Source organism: Dermacentor variabilis, unplaced genomic scaffold (assembly GCF_050947875.1).
Source record: "Dermacentor variabilis isolate Ectoservices unplaced genomic scaffold, ASM5094787v1 scaffold_24, whole genome shotgun sequence".
Classification (NCBI taxonomy): domain Eukaryota; kingdom Metazoa; phylum Arthropoda; class Arachnida; order Ixodida; family Ixodidae; genus Dermacentor; species Dermacentor variabilis.
Window position 1 is genome coordinate 754587 of NW_027460412.1, and position 15225 is coordinate 769811.

At 47.6% G+C, this 15225-nt stretch overlaps 1 protein-coding gene across 7 annotated transcripts in view; it reads left to right on the forward strand.

Annotated features, from left to right (window-relative positions):
- DCTN4-p62 (dynactin subunit 4) overlaps window positions 1-15225 on the forward strand; it is a 446441-nt gene that overhangs the window by 40905 nt on the left and 390311 nt on the right. For all 7 annotated transcript variants that reach the window (XM_075678493.1, XM_075678497.1, XM_075678495.1 and 4 more), the window contains exon 2: window positions 744-814. In XM_075678493.1, coding sequence (XP_075534608.1) covers window positions 744-814 — 71 coding nt within the window. The remainder of the gene's footprint in view (window positions 1-743; window positions 815-15225) is intronic.

Here is a 15225-nt window from a genome sequence, read left to right on the forward strand (position 1 = left end):
TATTCGCTCGCTATCCGGTCGCGGTGAGTCGGACTTCTAGATTTGTCGCGTGCCCATTGGCATGTTTTGTGGATAGCAACTCGGCTAGCAGGCATTGATCTATGAAAGGTGCAGTAAATGCCCTTGTGATTGTTTGCACTACTGTGTTGTCGTTCCTTTGTCCCAAGAGCACGGAGGAGAAACCCACAAGCTTGACTTTCTTGAGGCACACGTAAACAACAGATTCATAATAATTCACAAGACAAGGCAACATATAATACTGGCATTGCATTCCTTAATTGCAGTTGCTACTTTCCACACTTCTCTCTTCTCTGGCCTGGCTACTTTTCTTTTTTGAACACGACGTTGACAAATACGTTATACTTTCTCTTATATCAGGTTGAAATTGCACACTTAATCAATACTGATAGAGCTGTCTGTGAGTGATAGTTCTCATAGTTCTCATAACTTTTATAATGCGGTGCAATACAGCTTTCAATCCAGACAGGAAGCATGTCTATGACGATCAGGATCAACTTGTTGATCCATCTTGTTGTCTCAGGTGCAGAATACATAATGGTGCTAACGTAATCTTCATGTTGTGCTGGAAGAGGCATGGGATACATGCAAGCCAACAGTGTCCACAGTTTAGCAATACTTATGCTGACTTGCACCTATAGCATAGAATGATTTCTTGCCTATTGTGACTGTTCCCACCACAAGTTGAAAAAGTGATATGTTTTAAAATTCTTTTTTTTACCTAGGTGGACTCAAACTACTGCTCCAACTGCCTTGAGTACATGCCCTCGCCTGAGGCACGGGTGAAGAAGAACAAGTGAGTGTTTGTGAACAGCAGTGCAAAGAAAGGAGATCGCAGCCACTTGAGCAGCAGTCTTTTTAATGCCTGGCGGTGGGATGTGACCTTTGAATAGTCAACATCGTTCTGTAAAGGATTCATGAGGTTGAACATGCCCTGTGGGCTGTTGTGAACTTGTGTGGCTGCACTGAAAAGCTGTGCACCAGTGGCAGTAGTGTGCTTTGTGCTCACTAGATACAGTTCGGAGAGCTAGTTCCTACAACAGAAAGGTCAGCAAATGTTTGGCACCCATGTCAGTAATGAGAACTAGCTGCTTGTTCCAGAGAAACAAGGACCCACTGTGTGCTACCAATTGAAGCCTCCATTCTGGTGGACCACGGGAATTTTTATGTCTAGTTGTTGACTTCACTGTGCAGCTTGGAGTGTAGGTGGAGGAAACTGTTTATATGCACCACCCTCCACAGACACATGAATGCCTAGCAGCAGTAGCTCCAAAAATGTCTTGTAGAGGGCGCAGCACTTGTACAAAAGTGAGAAAATGTAAGAACATTGGATTTATTCACTAATGAAATACCATTACAAATTCGTACAGCAGTGACTCATACCTAGTGACTGTCATGTTTCTGGCCAAGAAGCATAATAGAATCATGCTTAGATCTAAAAACAGGTCAGTCTACATAGGAATCTTGAGAGAAAATTCATTTGTACAGTTGTGCAACAATTGACTATATTTTATGGAATAGTGTGCATCTTGAAGAACATCTGTAAGTATTGTATTTCATGTTTGTGTCTATCGGAAACAGCAGTCCAGCAATATATGAATGATAGTGCTAGTAACGAGGAAACAGCAGTCCAGCAATATATGAATGATAGTGCTAGTAACGAGCACAGTTTAAGCACATTAATTTGAATTTCAAGGGACAGAAATGTAAATGTCTAAATTAACCAAATCTCAAATTATCGAGGGTACAAAAGATAAATGCTTACTGTCCACATGTTTTTATTTACTGAATGAATCGGCAAATCTGGTTTCTACTTGGCACAAAAGCAGTGCAGAAGCTGCAGTTCTCATTATCTCGTGTCTAATTAGAACTCGCAAAGGCGAACGACTCGCAACTGCCCTTGTGTGGCTGCACTGAAACGCAGTGCAGCCACACAGCCATACAAAAGCAGCGCAGCCGTGGCATGTGTCTTCATCTGAGATGCTCTTTTCACTACTGCACGCTCATTGAAGTTACTTGTTCACTAGTGGGCTGCATGAAGCACAGCCAGCAGATCTTCTGTTCATTGCGATGTAGCCGGTGCTTTTCATTCTCGACAGTTTTGCACAGAATCCAAACGAAACTACTATTTGCTGATACCGCGGTTGCTGTTGACACAACCGTGGGTGGCAACTACGCAGTTATGAAGGCACACGTCCGATGCGGTGTTATGCACTGCGGTAAACACAAGAATGAAGGTTTTTAAAGGCACAAATAGGCACAAAGCATTGCTGCCATTCATGTACAATTCTGCTTCGGACTACAGCAATGTGGTCTCTGCCGCTTTGGTTTGCTTAGGCGGTAGCATCGTTTTTGCTCTCTTGCATTGCATATTTGCAGTGTTTCGCGCTCACCCAAGCTCTGAGAGTTGTCGGAATTAGCGGATGTGCAGCCAAACACATTCACTTTAACCAAAGTTTGATTGCACTGAATAATGTATATGCCTGCCAGGACCCGAGGACGAGTCCAAATTATTCCATTTTCCAAAATAAATCAAGTTAGCAAGGCTTTACTGTAAAACCAATTTTGAGCTATTGTGGGGAAGCTATTCACTCTAAGCATACTGTGATTATTTTGTACTGCAAAATATAGACATTGACATTAAAGGTCCCCTCAAGTTGTCTATGACCACTTTTTTGACTGGAGGACCCCCAACATTGTGTTGGAAATAAACTGAACTGAACATGATAAAAAAGTTATGCTGACAAAATTACACAGTTTCAGGCACTTTTTGAACAGACCTTGAGTTGAAACCTTGAGAATCAAAGCCGATTACTATATGTATGCATGTTGATTAGGACTCCGAGCAAGATATGTAGTTTTCTGTGTGCTTCATTTTACTAAAAAACAAAAAGAAAGCAAACACAGGCACTCAAGTGCATTACTTTTCATCTGCGGAATAAAAATCTGCTCATGAAGCGTACTGTTTTGAAAAGGTGCTGGCAATGATTGTCATTAGTACAAGAGAACCTCATTCATACGTTTTTGCAAATAACGCTGGAAAAAACGTACTAAGTGGAAAAACATATTGTCACATGGTAGTGACGGTAAAGAAGGCAGCAAAACTGTGATTAACGAAACGAGCGTTTTATTGAGCGAACTTGTGCCCTCAAAAACAGGCTACACTCAAAGAACAACGGTAGCGGCGAACACGATCGGCGGTCATCAAAATCTGATCAGCAGGTCAAGTGCGTCGACTTTTATACAGCAGTCGTCGAATGTTCCAGACTAATCGCTGGGACCCGCGTGTCTTCCAAAAAGTTCTACACCATTCACATCACGCGATGAAATCAGATAACACAAGGTTCGGCGACAACAGACAGTGGATAGAAGCATTGACAACATTCCAGAAACTTCCGATACATGCAGGCACATCCCGCGCTGTGCGATAACATTTGTTAGGCGGTGAAACGTGGTCACCCGATAAAGATAGGCAAGTGCACGTGTCAGTATGATCCGAAGCAACTAAAGATTTGGACAGGCTCAACTGTAGTTGACACCTATGTAATGCGAAGCATTGTGCGAATCATTGTGGCATGAGATACATTGTGTTGTTTTCCTATTTTCGACTCCAACTAAATGCCGCTTGCCCGCTAGTGTCTGTGCCTAGAACCAGCCGATCTAGATTCAGCCGCGGGTTCTCAAGTTATAGCGTGCACTGCCATGTTGCCTCGTTCCCAAATCGTTGTAATGCCCTGTGCACAAGCCCGGAAAAAAAAAGGATGTCGAAAGAATTTTGCTGTGAACCATTATGGTGTGTCATTGTGGTGGAAAGACAGCAATTCATCATTTCATCATTTCCCTCAAGTAGCAGATGTCATGCAAGAGAGAGTGATATAAAGAACTTGCACATTGAGAAAAAGGTGACTGACACTCTGGTGGTTTGTTCGAAACACTTCAGTAGGGACAACTTTATTCCTGACAAGTAGACCACTGTTTTCTTTTTATATATTATAAATATGTTGCTTGCGTTTCAAGTCATGCCGTGTACCTTGCCTTGATTAGTTTAGTTTTCTGCCCGAGCATTAGTGTTACTAATGCTTTAAGCAGCAGGAATATTCTCTCTAATATACTTTTGTCCGCAGGCACTGGTAACTAGGAGGATAACTAGCTGGAAAGGTCTGAAGTTATCAGGACACATGTTATGCCGTGAGGTGACATATTGTTTTGATAGCATGCTTTAGTCTAGTGGTGTAAACAGAAAATGCTGTTTTCTCATTCAGTTTATTTATTTATTTAAAATGCCTTACAGGGCCCACAGGGCACTGGAGCATGTCGGTTGTCAGTTTATTTGCTTGCAAGAAATTTGGAAGCAAATGCGAACAATGCTCTTTCCAGGTTTGGAGCATTCAGCCTAGCCACAGTGCTGCTAGTTTGCTTTTCGACACTGTGCACACTCAAATTGTACTCAAATTGAGGACGGCGCAACGAGCTATGGAAAGAAGAATGATAGGTGTAACGTTAAGGGATAAGAAAAGAGCAGATTGGGTGAGGGAACAAACGCGAGTTCATGACATCTTAGTTGAAATCAAGAAAAAGAAATGGGCATGGGCAGGACATGTAATGAGGAGGGAAAATAACCGATGGTCATTAAGGGTTATGGACTGGATCCCAAGGGAAGGGAAGCGTAGCAGGGGGCGGCAGAAAGTTAGGTGGGCGGATGAGATTAAGAAGTTTGCAGGCATGGCATGGCCACAATTAGTACATGACCGGGGTTGTTGGAGAAGTATGGGAGAGGCCTTTGCCCTGCAGTGGGCGTAACCAGGCTGATGACGATGATGGTGACTGTGCACACACCTAAGTTACATTACAACTGGTTTGATTCGTTTCCAAGTTATGCATTTACACTAATACAAGTGACATTGCTCAAAAGAAAACCCTCGATAAATTTTGGAAACCTATTGGAAGAAACACAACTTGGTCTGATTGGTTGTTATTTACTTCTCACGCTTCACTGGGGTTTGAGATTTGCTATGGGTGGCGGGTGTCTGCTGTGTTCCCAAGCCTGGACCCCACCCCGAACACTGTACTGCGAGTATGAAGAACTGCCATTCATCAGACGCAGACTACCTTTTCACATGGATCAGCTAAACATAAAGAGAAGTTGCACCCCGACTCACAAATGGAACTCATTTGTTTTTATCGCTAGACACCCTGATGACGTAACTTAATAGCTTTTAGCATTGTTCTATCAGTGCACAATATTTGTATTTAACTTCTGAAATTACAACAAATGTTACTGCCTATATATTGGCATGCAATGTGATATTTTGCTACACGAGTCACAGTATGGAGTTGCTATGAAGGTTGAAAACAGTTAAGTATTGTGCCTGTGGCAGTGGAGCAACATTGCGAACAAGTGCTTGCAACTTCTGGAGGCCCACAAGAACTACCGTATTTACACGATTCTAAGTCGACTCGAATGTAAGTCGACCCCCCCATATTGCGTGACAGGAAAAAAAAAGGAGAGCATACCTGAGGACGCATTCGATAACAAAAATTTATAGTAGCTGACATGGTCACTGGACTACTCATCTTCACTAGTGCTGCCATCGTCATCATTGCTACAGTCCCACAGTGCGTCGTCGTCCAGCGAAATTTCACATTTGGCAAAGGACCTCGCCACATCTTGTGGAACAGCAGCCCATGCCGAATGCACCCAACCACACGCAGCCATCAGGGAGGCTCTTTTGACAGGTCCGGTTGGTGTAATTTTGGGGTCTTCTACCACCAGCCACTCACGGCGGAGCAGGTCCTTAAAAGGCTGAGATCTGGGCTTGTTTCGGGGCCAGGGGTGCGATCGGAGATATTTTTTTTTATACGCGTTCTGTTCGGTTGCTGCAGCATCACAAAGTGGCAGTATGCAAAATTTGGGACAACGGGGCGGAGCGAACAGCCAATCAGGAAGCGGTGACCTCCCCGGAAGCTCACTTCTGTCGTTTGTCGTCTGCTTGCAGACAGTATACTACAAGACAAAGTGTTTCTCGTCTTCCAAATGAATGAAATTTTTATCTAAAAAAATTTATTTTTTCTTAAGCCCAAACACGTTTTCAAATAGTAGTATGTGTGACTACTGCAACTTATAACTATTAGTTTCTTTGCGTCGTCCCTAGGTGGTCTTGCGCACAGCGAGAAGAAAAAAAGGAAAAGAAACTACTGGAAGAGTGGCTCACTTTTCAAGAGGCAGCGACAACATCCCAGTGGCTCACTGGCACCGATGATGGGGTAGATTTCGCTGTACAACCAACGAATTATTTGTTTCGAGAAACAAAAAGGACGCCGGAATTCACTTTCTGCCATTTTCTCAAATGTGTTTTGCACTGCCACCCGCTCTCCTTCTTCCTCTAGAAATGCTAGCGCAACAACCTAAGTTCCCAACGGAAGCGCCATTTTCTTGAATTAAACTATGGTTTGGATCCAAACATGCCATGCCGCAGCCGCGGGTTGGATCCAATCCAATCCACCAGACGCGCCATGCGAAGCCGTATGATCGCTCCAAACTTCCCTGCTCCCGTCGAGTTCGGCGCCTAGCAGACGAAATGCTCGGTGGGAGGATGATTGACAGGAGCGTGTCATCATTTTCAAAAACATGGCCGTGCCCCGTGGCTGGCAACATCGGCGCGGAGCAGGCCAATCGCGCGCACCGGTAACTGAACAAACGCACTGAACAACCATCTCCGATTGCACCCCATGTTGCAATTCACTGTCATGGACCGATCACGCATTTCAGCGACGTACGCCACACGCTTAGCCTACAGCTCCGGAAAGCGTGCCAGACTTCGGCACAAGCATAATTCCTCACTTGCTGTCACAGGTGAAACTTTCGCTTCGCTGCAGTTGCCACTCTCGCACCACCCGTTCAGAAACATCGAACTTGCGGCCCGCAGCGCAGTGATTTCTTTCTTCGGCGTAAGGGATGGCAGCCCTCTTCAATGCTGCTGTGAACGAGTGCCGAATGATTAGTAGGCCTGGAGCACTTATGACGACTGAGGAAGCATAGAAGTAGCATGTAGCCGGCAGTCAAGTAGAATGCGTCAAACCAATGCCTTTCGTCAAACTATAGAGAAAGCTAAGTGCAACAGGGGAAGAGAAACCCGCGAGCGGTGTCTGCTCTTCCATAAACTAACGATACTCCCCGCAAGCACTGCCGTTCTGAGGGTGCCGCCACGAATGCAACAGCTGCGCTTCCATCAGCTATAGGATGCTAGGATGAATAGGATGATACGATGAGTAGGATGCTGATGGGAAACCGAAACGAAATTGAGCTGGTGAGCAATGCCAGATGTCACCACCTGGGGCTCACATCGCGCTGCCTGCAGCAGGGAACTGCGACCTGTTTGTGTTATCACCTACTAAAAGCGTGCAGTATGCTTCCAACGGTACTACGCCCCTTGCGCTGTAAAACAGATCAGTGAAAATGCTTATTGCAATAGGCTTGGTGGTGATAACTGTGAATGCAGCGTTTGATGACCCGGGCGGAGATTTGCTGGTACTGAAATAAGAAACTGAGTGCGTGCTGGCGTCTTCACGTCAGACAGGGGCTACTGTTCTCGATTGCGCATGCCTTGTCTCTTTTCTTGTTTACGTGAGATCTAGCGGGCAAAAATGTTTCATATGATTGCAGTCTCGAGCAGGGAACGGGGCCACGTTTGGGTTATTGCCTATTAAAAGTGTGCAGTGCGCTTCCAACTGCAGCTGTGCACTGTGAAACAGATAGGTGAAGATGCTTATCACGATATGATTGGCGGTGGTAGCTGTGAATGCAGCGTGCTGCGATCGAGGTGAAGATTTACTGGTACCGGAATTGAGTTTGTGCCGGTGTTTTCATGCGAGACAGGCTGTCAAGTATTCTGGAGAAGCTGCAGCGGCGGGCGGCTTCGGCTCTTGATTTTTTTGTTTACATGGGATCTGTAGCCGGAAAACGCATCGTATGATCTCACTTTGCCGATATATTGAAGGTTCGTGCCGAAAGATAGTGTTTTCCAGGAATACATGAACAAGTAAAAGATAAGTGTAACTCAATTGGGTCATTTTATTTTTGTTCTCGATTGGGAACGTTGGTGCAGGGAAATCGTACATCATGAAATAGTATCAACAAGGCTCCACTCTACAGTGTAGTCCACTTGTAACGATACCACATATAATATATATTGGTTATAAAGATGAGTTGACTTCAGAGTATGAACTTATGCATTAGGACTATATGAGAAAAAAACCCATATGACTATATGTAATTCACCGCATATATATATATATATATATATTGTAAGCATTTATGCGGACTTCATCTTCATCTGTACAAAGTCATCATCATTCATCGGCTCGTGTTCGTTTTTGCATTGGCGCCATTTTTCCTTCTTGGAATAAAGCGTCGTGTCGACCGTGGTGTTTAAGTGGTGGAGGCGCTTTAAGATCCCTTCGACCTCAATGCACTTCAAGATCTCTCCTGGAGCTACGTTCGGAACGCCGCTTACGCCAAGAGGCCGCCATGTCGCAAGACCAGACCGCAGCGTCCACGATCTCGGTTCAAGTGCCAGCCACCCCCACTCCCAGCCCTGCCAACAACCGCAATCCTGAAATCGCGATCGCGATTTCAAAAATCGCGATCCTGAAATCTTCTCTGGCTTGCCTGCTGAGTACGTTGAAGACTGGCTCGACAACTACGATCGTGTCAGCGAATACAACAACTGGAACGACACATCAAGGTTAAACAACGTGCCATTTTACGTCTCTCAAGTAGCCAAGACATGGTTCCTGAATCATGAGAGAGACTTCCGTGATTGGTCGTCTTTCAGGGAGCAGCTACGGCAGATTTTCGGCACACCCACGGTTCGTTCGGAAGTTGCGAAAAAGAGGCTGTCTGAGCGCGTCCACCATTATGGCGAGTCGTATACCTCGTACATTGAGGACATCCTCGCGCTTTGCCGCCGTGTCGACAGTGCCATGCCAGAACCTGATCGCGTGCGACACCTTCTTAAGGGTATCGGATCTACTGCCTTCAACGCACTCGCCGCTCAAAACCCTTCGGCGGTGTCGGACGTTGTCTCCATCTGTCAGCGCCTCGACGCCCTGCAATCAATCCGCTTGCAACCGGACTTTTCCGACAGCCCCCTGGCAAACAGTATTGAGCTCCGGTCTATCATTCGAGCCATAATTCGTGAGGAATTGCAAGTGCATGGCTCACCCCCTTGCAGCAGCGCTCACATCCAACCTGCTTCTGCTGACCTACGCGGTATTATTAAGCAGGAATTGGCCTCCCTGCACAACGCCCAGCATACCAACGCTTCTCCCTGCTCACAACCGGCTTCTTATGCCCAGATTGCTGCAATGCCAGCCGCGCCGTCTCCAATCACACCACCTGCGCCTGTTCACAATCACCTGGCACCTTTAGTCACCTGAGCTCCGAACCCGCCTTACTACCCTGCCTGGCGTTCGTCGAGGCCTATCTGCTACTACTGCGGCTTTCGAGGACATATCTCCCGGTTTTGCCGCCGCCGCCAGCAAGACGAACGTCGTGGTTACGCGGCCTTTGAACGCGATGAGCCACCTCCTCGCGTTTAACGCACTTATGACGAAAATCCGCCCATTCGCCGATCTCCATCTCCGGCCGCCTTCTCCAACACCGCACTCAGCTCACGTGCCTCGAGACGCCGCTCCCCATCGCCGCTCCGACGTTCTGTTTCGCCACTTCGACCTGTCTCCCAACTCCATGTCCAGCGACCGGAAAACTAACCAGTGCAGTTTTTGGAGGGAAAACTGCATCGCCGCGAAGTGCTCCAAGTCCTCCTGAACGTCCTTCGAACATGTTATTGGTGTCTGTGGAGGGTGTGCCTTTGTTAGCTCTGATTGACACGGGAGCTACTATATCTGTTATGCGTGCGGACCTGTGCTCTCGTCTGCGGAAAGTGAAGACGCCTTATATTGGATCATCCCTGATTGGGGCTAATGGAGCAATCATTCGACCATCAGCCCACTGTACAGCACGCGTCTTAATTGATGGTATCCGTCATCACATTAAGTTCGCGATTTTATACCCTTGCGCTCATGAACTAATTTTAGGTTGGGACTTTCTCTCGTCAGCGTCCGCTTTAATCTCTTGCCGTCAACATGTAGTCCATATGACCGAGGCAGTTCATTGCAGCGGGAGTGCCGATGAGCCACGACTGCGTTTTCTCACTGCTGCCGATTCTGTACTGCCTCCCGGCCATGAGCAAATCATAAGTCTCTATTCTACGGACATCACCAATGGCGACGTGTTCATCACTCCTTACGGTCGCTGTCTTGCCCGTGGGATTGTCTTCGCTTCATGCCTGGTGCGGTTCAAAGAAAGCTCTGCATTAATCATCGCTTTAAACGCGACCACTGAGACAATCCTCCTACCTCAAGGCTTCGTAGAGACCTGTTATGTGGATACCCAACCAGTCTCCCTGCTTCCTCTTGCCACCTCGCAAGCTCTTCCTCAACAGGACAAATCTGCTTCATCTGCCCTTGCTTCCGTGATAAGTCCTGACCTTACTGCTGCTCAACATGAAGCGTTGCTAAAGTTGCTTACGAAGCACCAGGCGTCCTTTGATATGGATACTTCGTCACTCGGACAGACTTCCGTTGCCTTCCATCGTATCGACACCGATGGCCAGACTATTGTACGCCGTCGTCCCTACCGAGCCTCTTTGGCCGAACGCAAAATCATTGAGGAGAACGTCGCCGATATGCTGAAAAGAAACGGCATACGTCCCTCCGCCAGTTCTTGGTCATCACCCGTCGTTTTAGTGCAGAAGAAGGATGGATCGGTACGATTTTGCGTTGACTACCGTGCGCTAAACAAGATCACCCATAAGGATGTATATCCGATGCCTCGTATCGATGACGACCTTGATTCGTTGCAAGGCGCGCAATACTTTTCCAGCCTTGATCTTCGCTCCGGATATTGGCAAATTCCAATGCTCGAAGCGGACAAAGAAAAGACCGCCTTTTCTACTCCGGATGGTCTTTACGAGTTTAATGTAATTCCTTTCGGTCTATGCAATGCTCCCGCCACATTTGAAAGAATGATCGACACTGTTCTTCGCGGCCTCAAGTGGAAAACTTCTCTATGTTACCTCGATGACATCGTCATGTTTTCCTCGACTTTCACTGACCATCTGCAACGCTTAGATGAAGTGCTCACATGCCTTTCTAATGCCGGACTTCAACTGAACACGAGGAAGTGCCGTTTCGCTAGCACACCGATTAAAGTCCTGGGTCATCTCGTTAGCAAAGACGGCATCCAGCCCGATCCGGATAAAATTTCCGCGGTGCTCAACTTTCCACGCCCACTTCGTGCAAAAGAACTGCGCAGCTTCATTGGACTCGCCTCATACTTTCGGCATTTTATCCGGAACTTTGCCAGCATTGCCTCGCCCCTCCACAAGCTCCTTGCTAGTTCCAGTTCCTTCGACTGGAACGATCAGTGTGAAGCCGCGTTCCAAGAACTTAAGCGCGCTCTAACATCCGCACCTGTTCTTTGTCATTTTGATGACAAGGCGCCCACATTACTGCTTACTGACGCCAGCGGTCACGGAATTGGTGCCGTACTGCTGCAGCCCGACCACGAATTTTGCGAAAAGGTTGTTGCATATGCAAGCCGCACTCTCACTTCCACGGAAAAGAAGTACTCGATAACTGAACAAGAGTGCTTGGCTGTTGTCTGGTCCATTCAGAAATTTCGTCCATATCTTCACGGTCGACATTTCACGGTTGTGACCGACCACCATGCCCTATGTTGGTTGCAGAAGGGTTGAAATCTGGGCCAGTTGGTACATACTTGAACGAAAAAACCAGTCAAAAACACAGAGGACAAGAGGACAACCAGTCGTTGTGGTGTGAACCTCTCCTCTTGCTTGTCCTTTGTGTTTTGGACTGGTTTTTTCGTTCAACAATGTTGGTTGTCGACGATCAAAAACTTGTCTGGGCGCCTTGGCCGCTGGATACTCCGATTACAAGCATATGATTTCGATGTCATATATAAGTCCGGACGGGAGCACCAAGATGCCGATGCTCTTTCACGATGCCCATTACCGCCATCATCGGAGCACATCACACCACCTTCTCAAATTGGCCGCACGGAGGACGCTTCGTCTATTACACCGATTTCTTCCTTGACTCCATCAAACCGCCCTTCAGTGCTTTCCACTAACCAGCGCGCCGATTCCTATTGCCATGGTATCATCAATCGCCTTAGCGGTGTTTCATCTCCACCCAATGCCACGCTACGGAAACAGCTCAAACTGTTCAAGTTTGAAGACGACGTGCTCTACCGGTACATTTTTCACCCGGAAGGCCATCGATGGGTTCCCGTTCTACCGCGCTCTCTTCGCACTGCAGTTCTGCAGGCCTCACACGATGACCCTACGTCAGGCCACTTGGGTTACCACAAAACACACGAGCGCATACCAGGCCTTTCCACGAGCATAGCTAAATATGTTGCCTCGTGCACGTTTTGCCAACACCGTAAGCAACCTACTACTGCTCCGGTCGGGACCCTACAACCACTTCCTTGTCCAGCACAACCCTTCTCTGTCGTCGGCATTGACCTTTTCGGGCCACTCCCACCTACTCCAGACGGCAACAGATGGATCGTCACTGCTGTTGACCATTTGACCCGTTACGCTGAAACAGCCTCAATACGCTCAGGAGCTGCCTCAGAAGTAGCGGCCTTCTTCTTGCAGGCTGTCTACCTACATCATGGGGCGCCTCACGTTCTTTTGAGCGACCGAGGCAAGGCATTTCTTTCAAGCACTCTTAATCAAGTTCTGCATGCGTCCAACACCGTGCACAAGACAACGTCTAGCTACCACCCTCAAACCAACAGCCTAACAGAGCGAATTCATCGCACGCTGTGTGACATGATATCCATGTATATTCAACCTGATCATCGTAACTGGGATGCGATTCTCCCATTTGTAACATTTGCATACAATACGTCTGTTCAACAAACCACCGGATACTCTTCATTTTTTTTAGTATACGGCCACCCACCCAACCTCATCACTCGACATTTCGTTCTTTACAACACGCCTGTTCAACGGACCACCGGATACTCTCCGTTTTTCTTAGTATACGGCCGCCACCCAACCTCATCACTCGACGTTTCTTTCTTCTCTGGCCCCATCAACGCTTCACCATTCATTTGCGACCAGTTTGTGTCTCGTCTTGCCCAATGTCGTCGTCGCGCCCGCATGAACACTGCAGCCAGCCAAGACGATCGCAAGCATCGGTACGATGCCTCTCATCGCGTCATTTCCTACCGCCCTGGTGACGATGTGCTCCTATGGACACCTGCACGAACACCCGGTTTATGTGAGAAGCTTGAGTCTCGATATATTGGCCCCTACAAAGCCATAGAGCAGACCTCCCTGGTGAACTATCGCGTTACACCTGTTGACGCCCCAACCGACCGACGCTGCCGCGGAACAGAAATCGTGCACGTTTCTCGCCTGAAACCCTTTCATCTCCGTTCCACTGTCTAATGTGCGGCCAGGCTGGCCGCTTCCGTCCACGGGGGAAATTAGTGTAAGCATTTATGCGGACTTCATCTTCATCTGTACAAAGTCATCATCATTCATCGGCTCGTGTTCGTTTTTGCATCGGCGCCATTTTTCCTTCTTGGAATAAAGCGTCGTGTCGACCGTGGTGTTTCAATATATATACAGTGCAGTCCGCTTATAACGATACCACATATAACGATATATCGGTTATAACGATGGGTCGACGTGAGAGTGTCATTTTATGCATTAGGTCTATGGGGAAAAAAACCATTTATAACGATAGGTTATTCACCGCATATCGGATATAACGATCAAAATTTTGCAGTCTGGACGGCGTTTTCCGTGCCAAATAATCGTAACACTTGCGTTGCTTAGTTCCCTGAAACGAACGATGTCGAGATGAGGCGATGTTTACCTCCGTAAGTTCGTATCTGCCGCCATTACCGTGCAGCGCGTCTCGCCCCGCCCGCGCACCGGAGAATAGCTGAGTAGGCGCAGCGCGCCACAAGATGGCGCTAGCTGCTTCATGCGCGTCGGCCACAGTCGCTCCGAAAGAGAGAGAAAGAAAAAAAGAAGCGACAAGCAAAGCGGTGCGGTGGCGCCCGTCCCGCGTCTCTCTCGCGATAGCAGGCTGACGCCACCGGAGCAGCATGCAACCAACGGTTCAAATGGTTCAACCCAGTTAGAAGATGGCGCCGACAAAGCGCAAAGCCGTGTCGCTTGACACGAAGATGGATATTTTGCAGGACTCTCGATGTGGCTTCAAGGTGAGTGCCCTCGTGAAGAAGTATGAGCTCGTCCAGTTAACGATATCAACCATCTTGAAAACCGGGAGCACCGCGATTGTGAAGGCAGGAGCTATCAGCGGCCATGCCGATCAGCGGAAAAGGGTTAGAGACCCTTTGTACGTCGATGTTGAAGAGGCGCTTTACCAGTGGTTCATCACCAATTGCTTCAAGAAGGCGGGCTTTGTGCGTAAGGACGAACTTCCCCAACCCGCTGAGACCGACCCGGTGGAAGTCGCTGACATACCGAGCTCTGGGAGCTCGTTCCTACTGGTGACACAGGTGTTGTGTCGAAGGAGGAGTTTTTGACTGCAGACAGTGCTGCCTCGTTCTGCGATGAAGTCACTGACGAGGCGATCGCCGAAGATGTGCTGTCTCGACAGACGGCAAAGTTGTGCGACGGTGGCGACGGCATCAGCGACAGTGACAATGAGATCGACAGTGGCTCCTTGACCCCGACCACGATGTCCACGCAAAGTGCACTGTCGTCGATCGACTCCTTAATTGATATTATGCATGCTAAAGGATTGCCGCCAGTGTTCGCGCAGCAGCTGGAATCCATGCACACCGCGGTTGTGAATCTGAAGCTGCCGCAAAAGCAAGTGCAGATTTCGGACTATTTCGGCGCGCCTAACCCTTGACACGGTCATTGGCGCTAGAAATAAAGTTTGTTTTTTACGGCCTACTGTCTACATCATATATTCTTTAGAGCAAGCAGCGAATTGGAGTTCGGAGCTGCAAAGGTATGTTCCGCGTTAAAAAAAAAATTTTTTTTTTTTATAACTGCAATCCAGATATAGCGATCATCGGTTATAACGATAATATTTTTCGTCTTTCTCGATATCGTTATAAGTGGA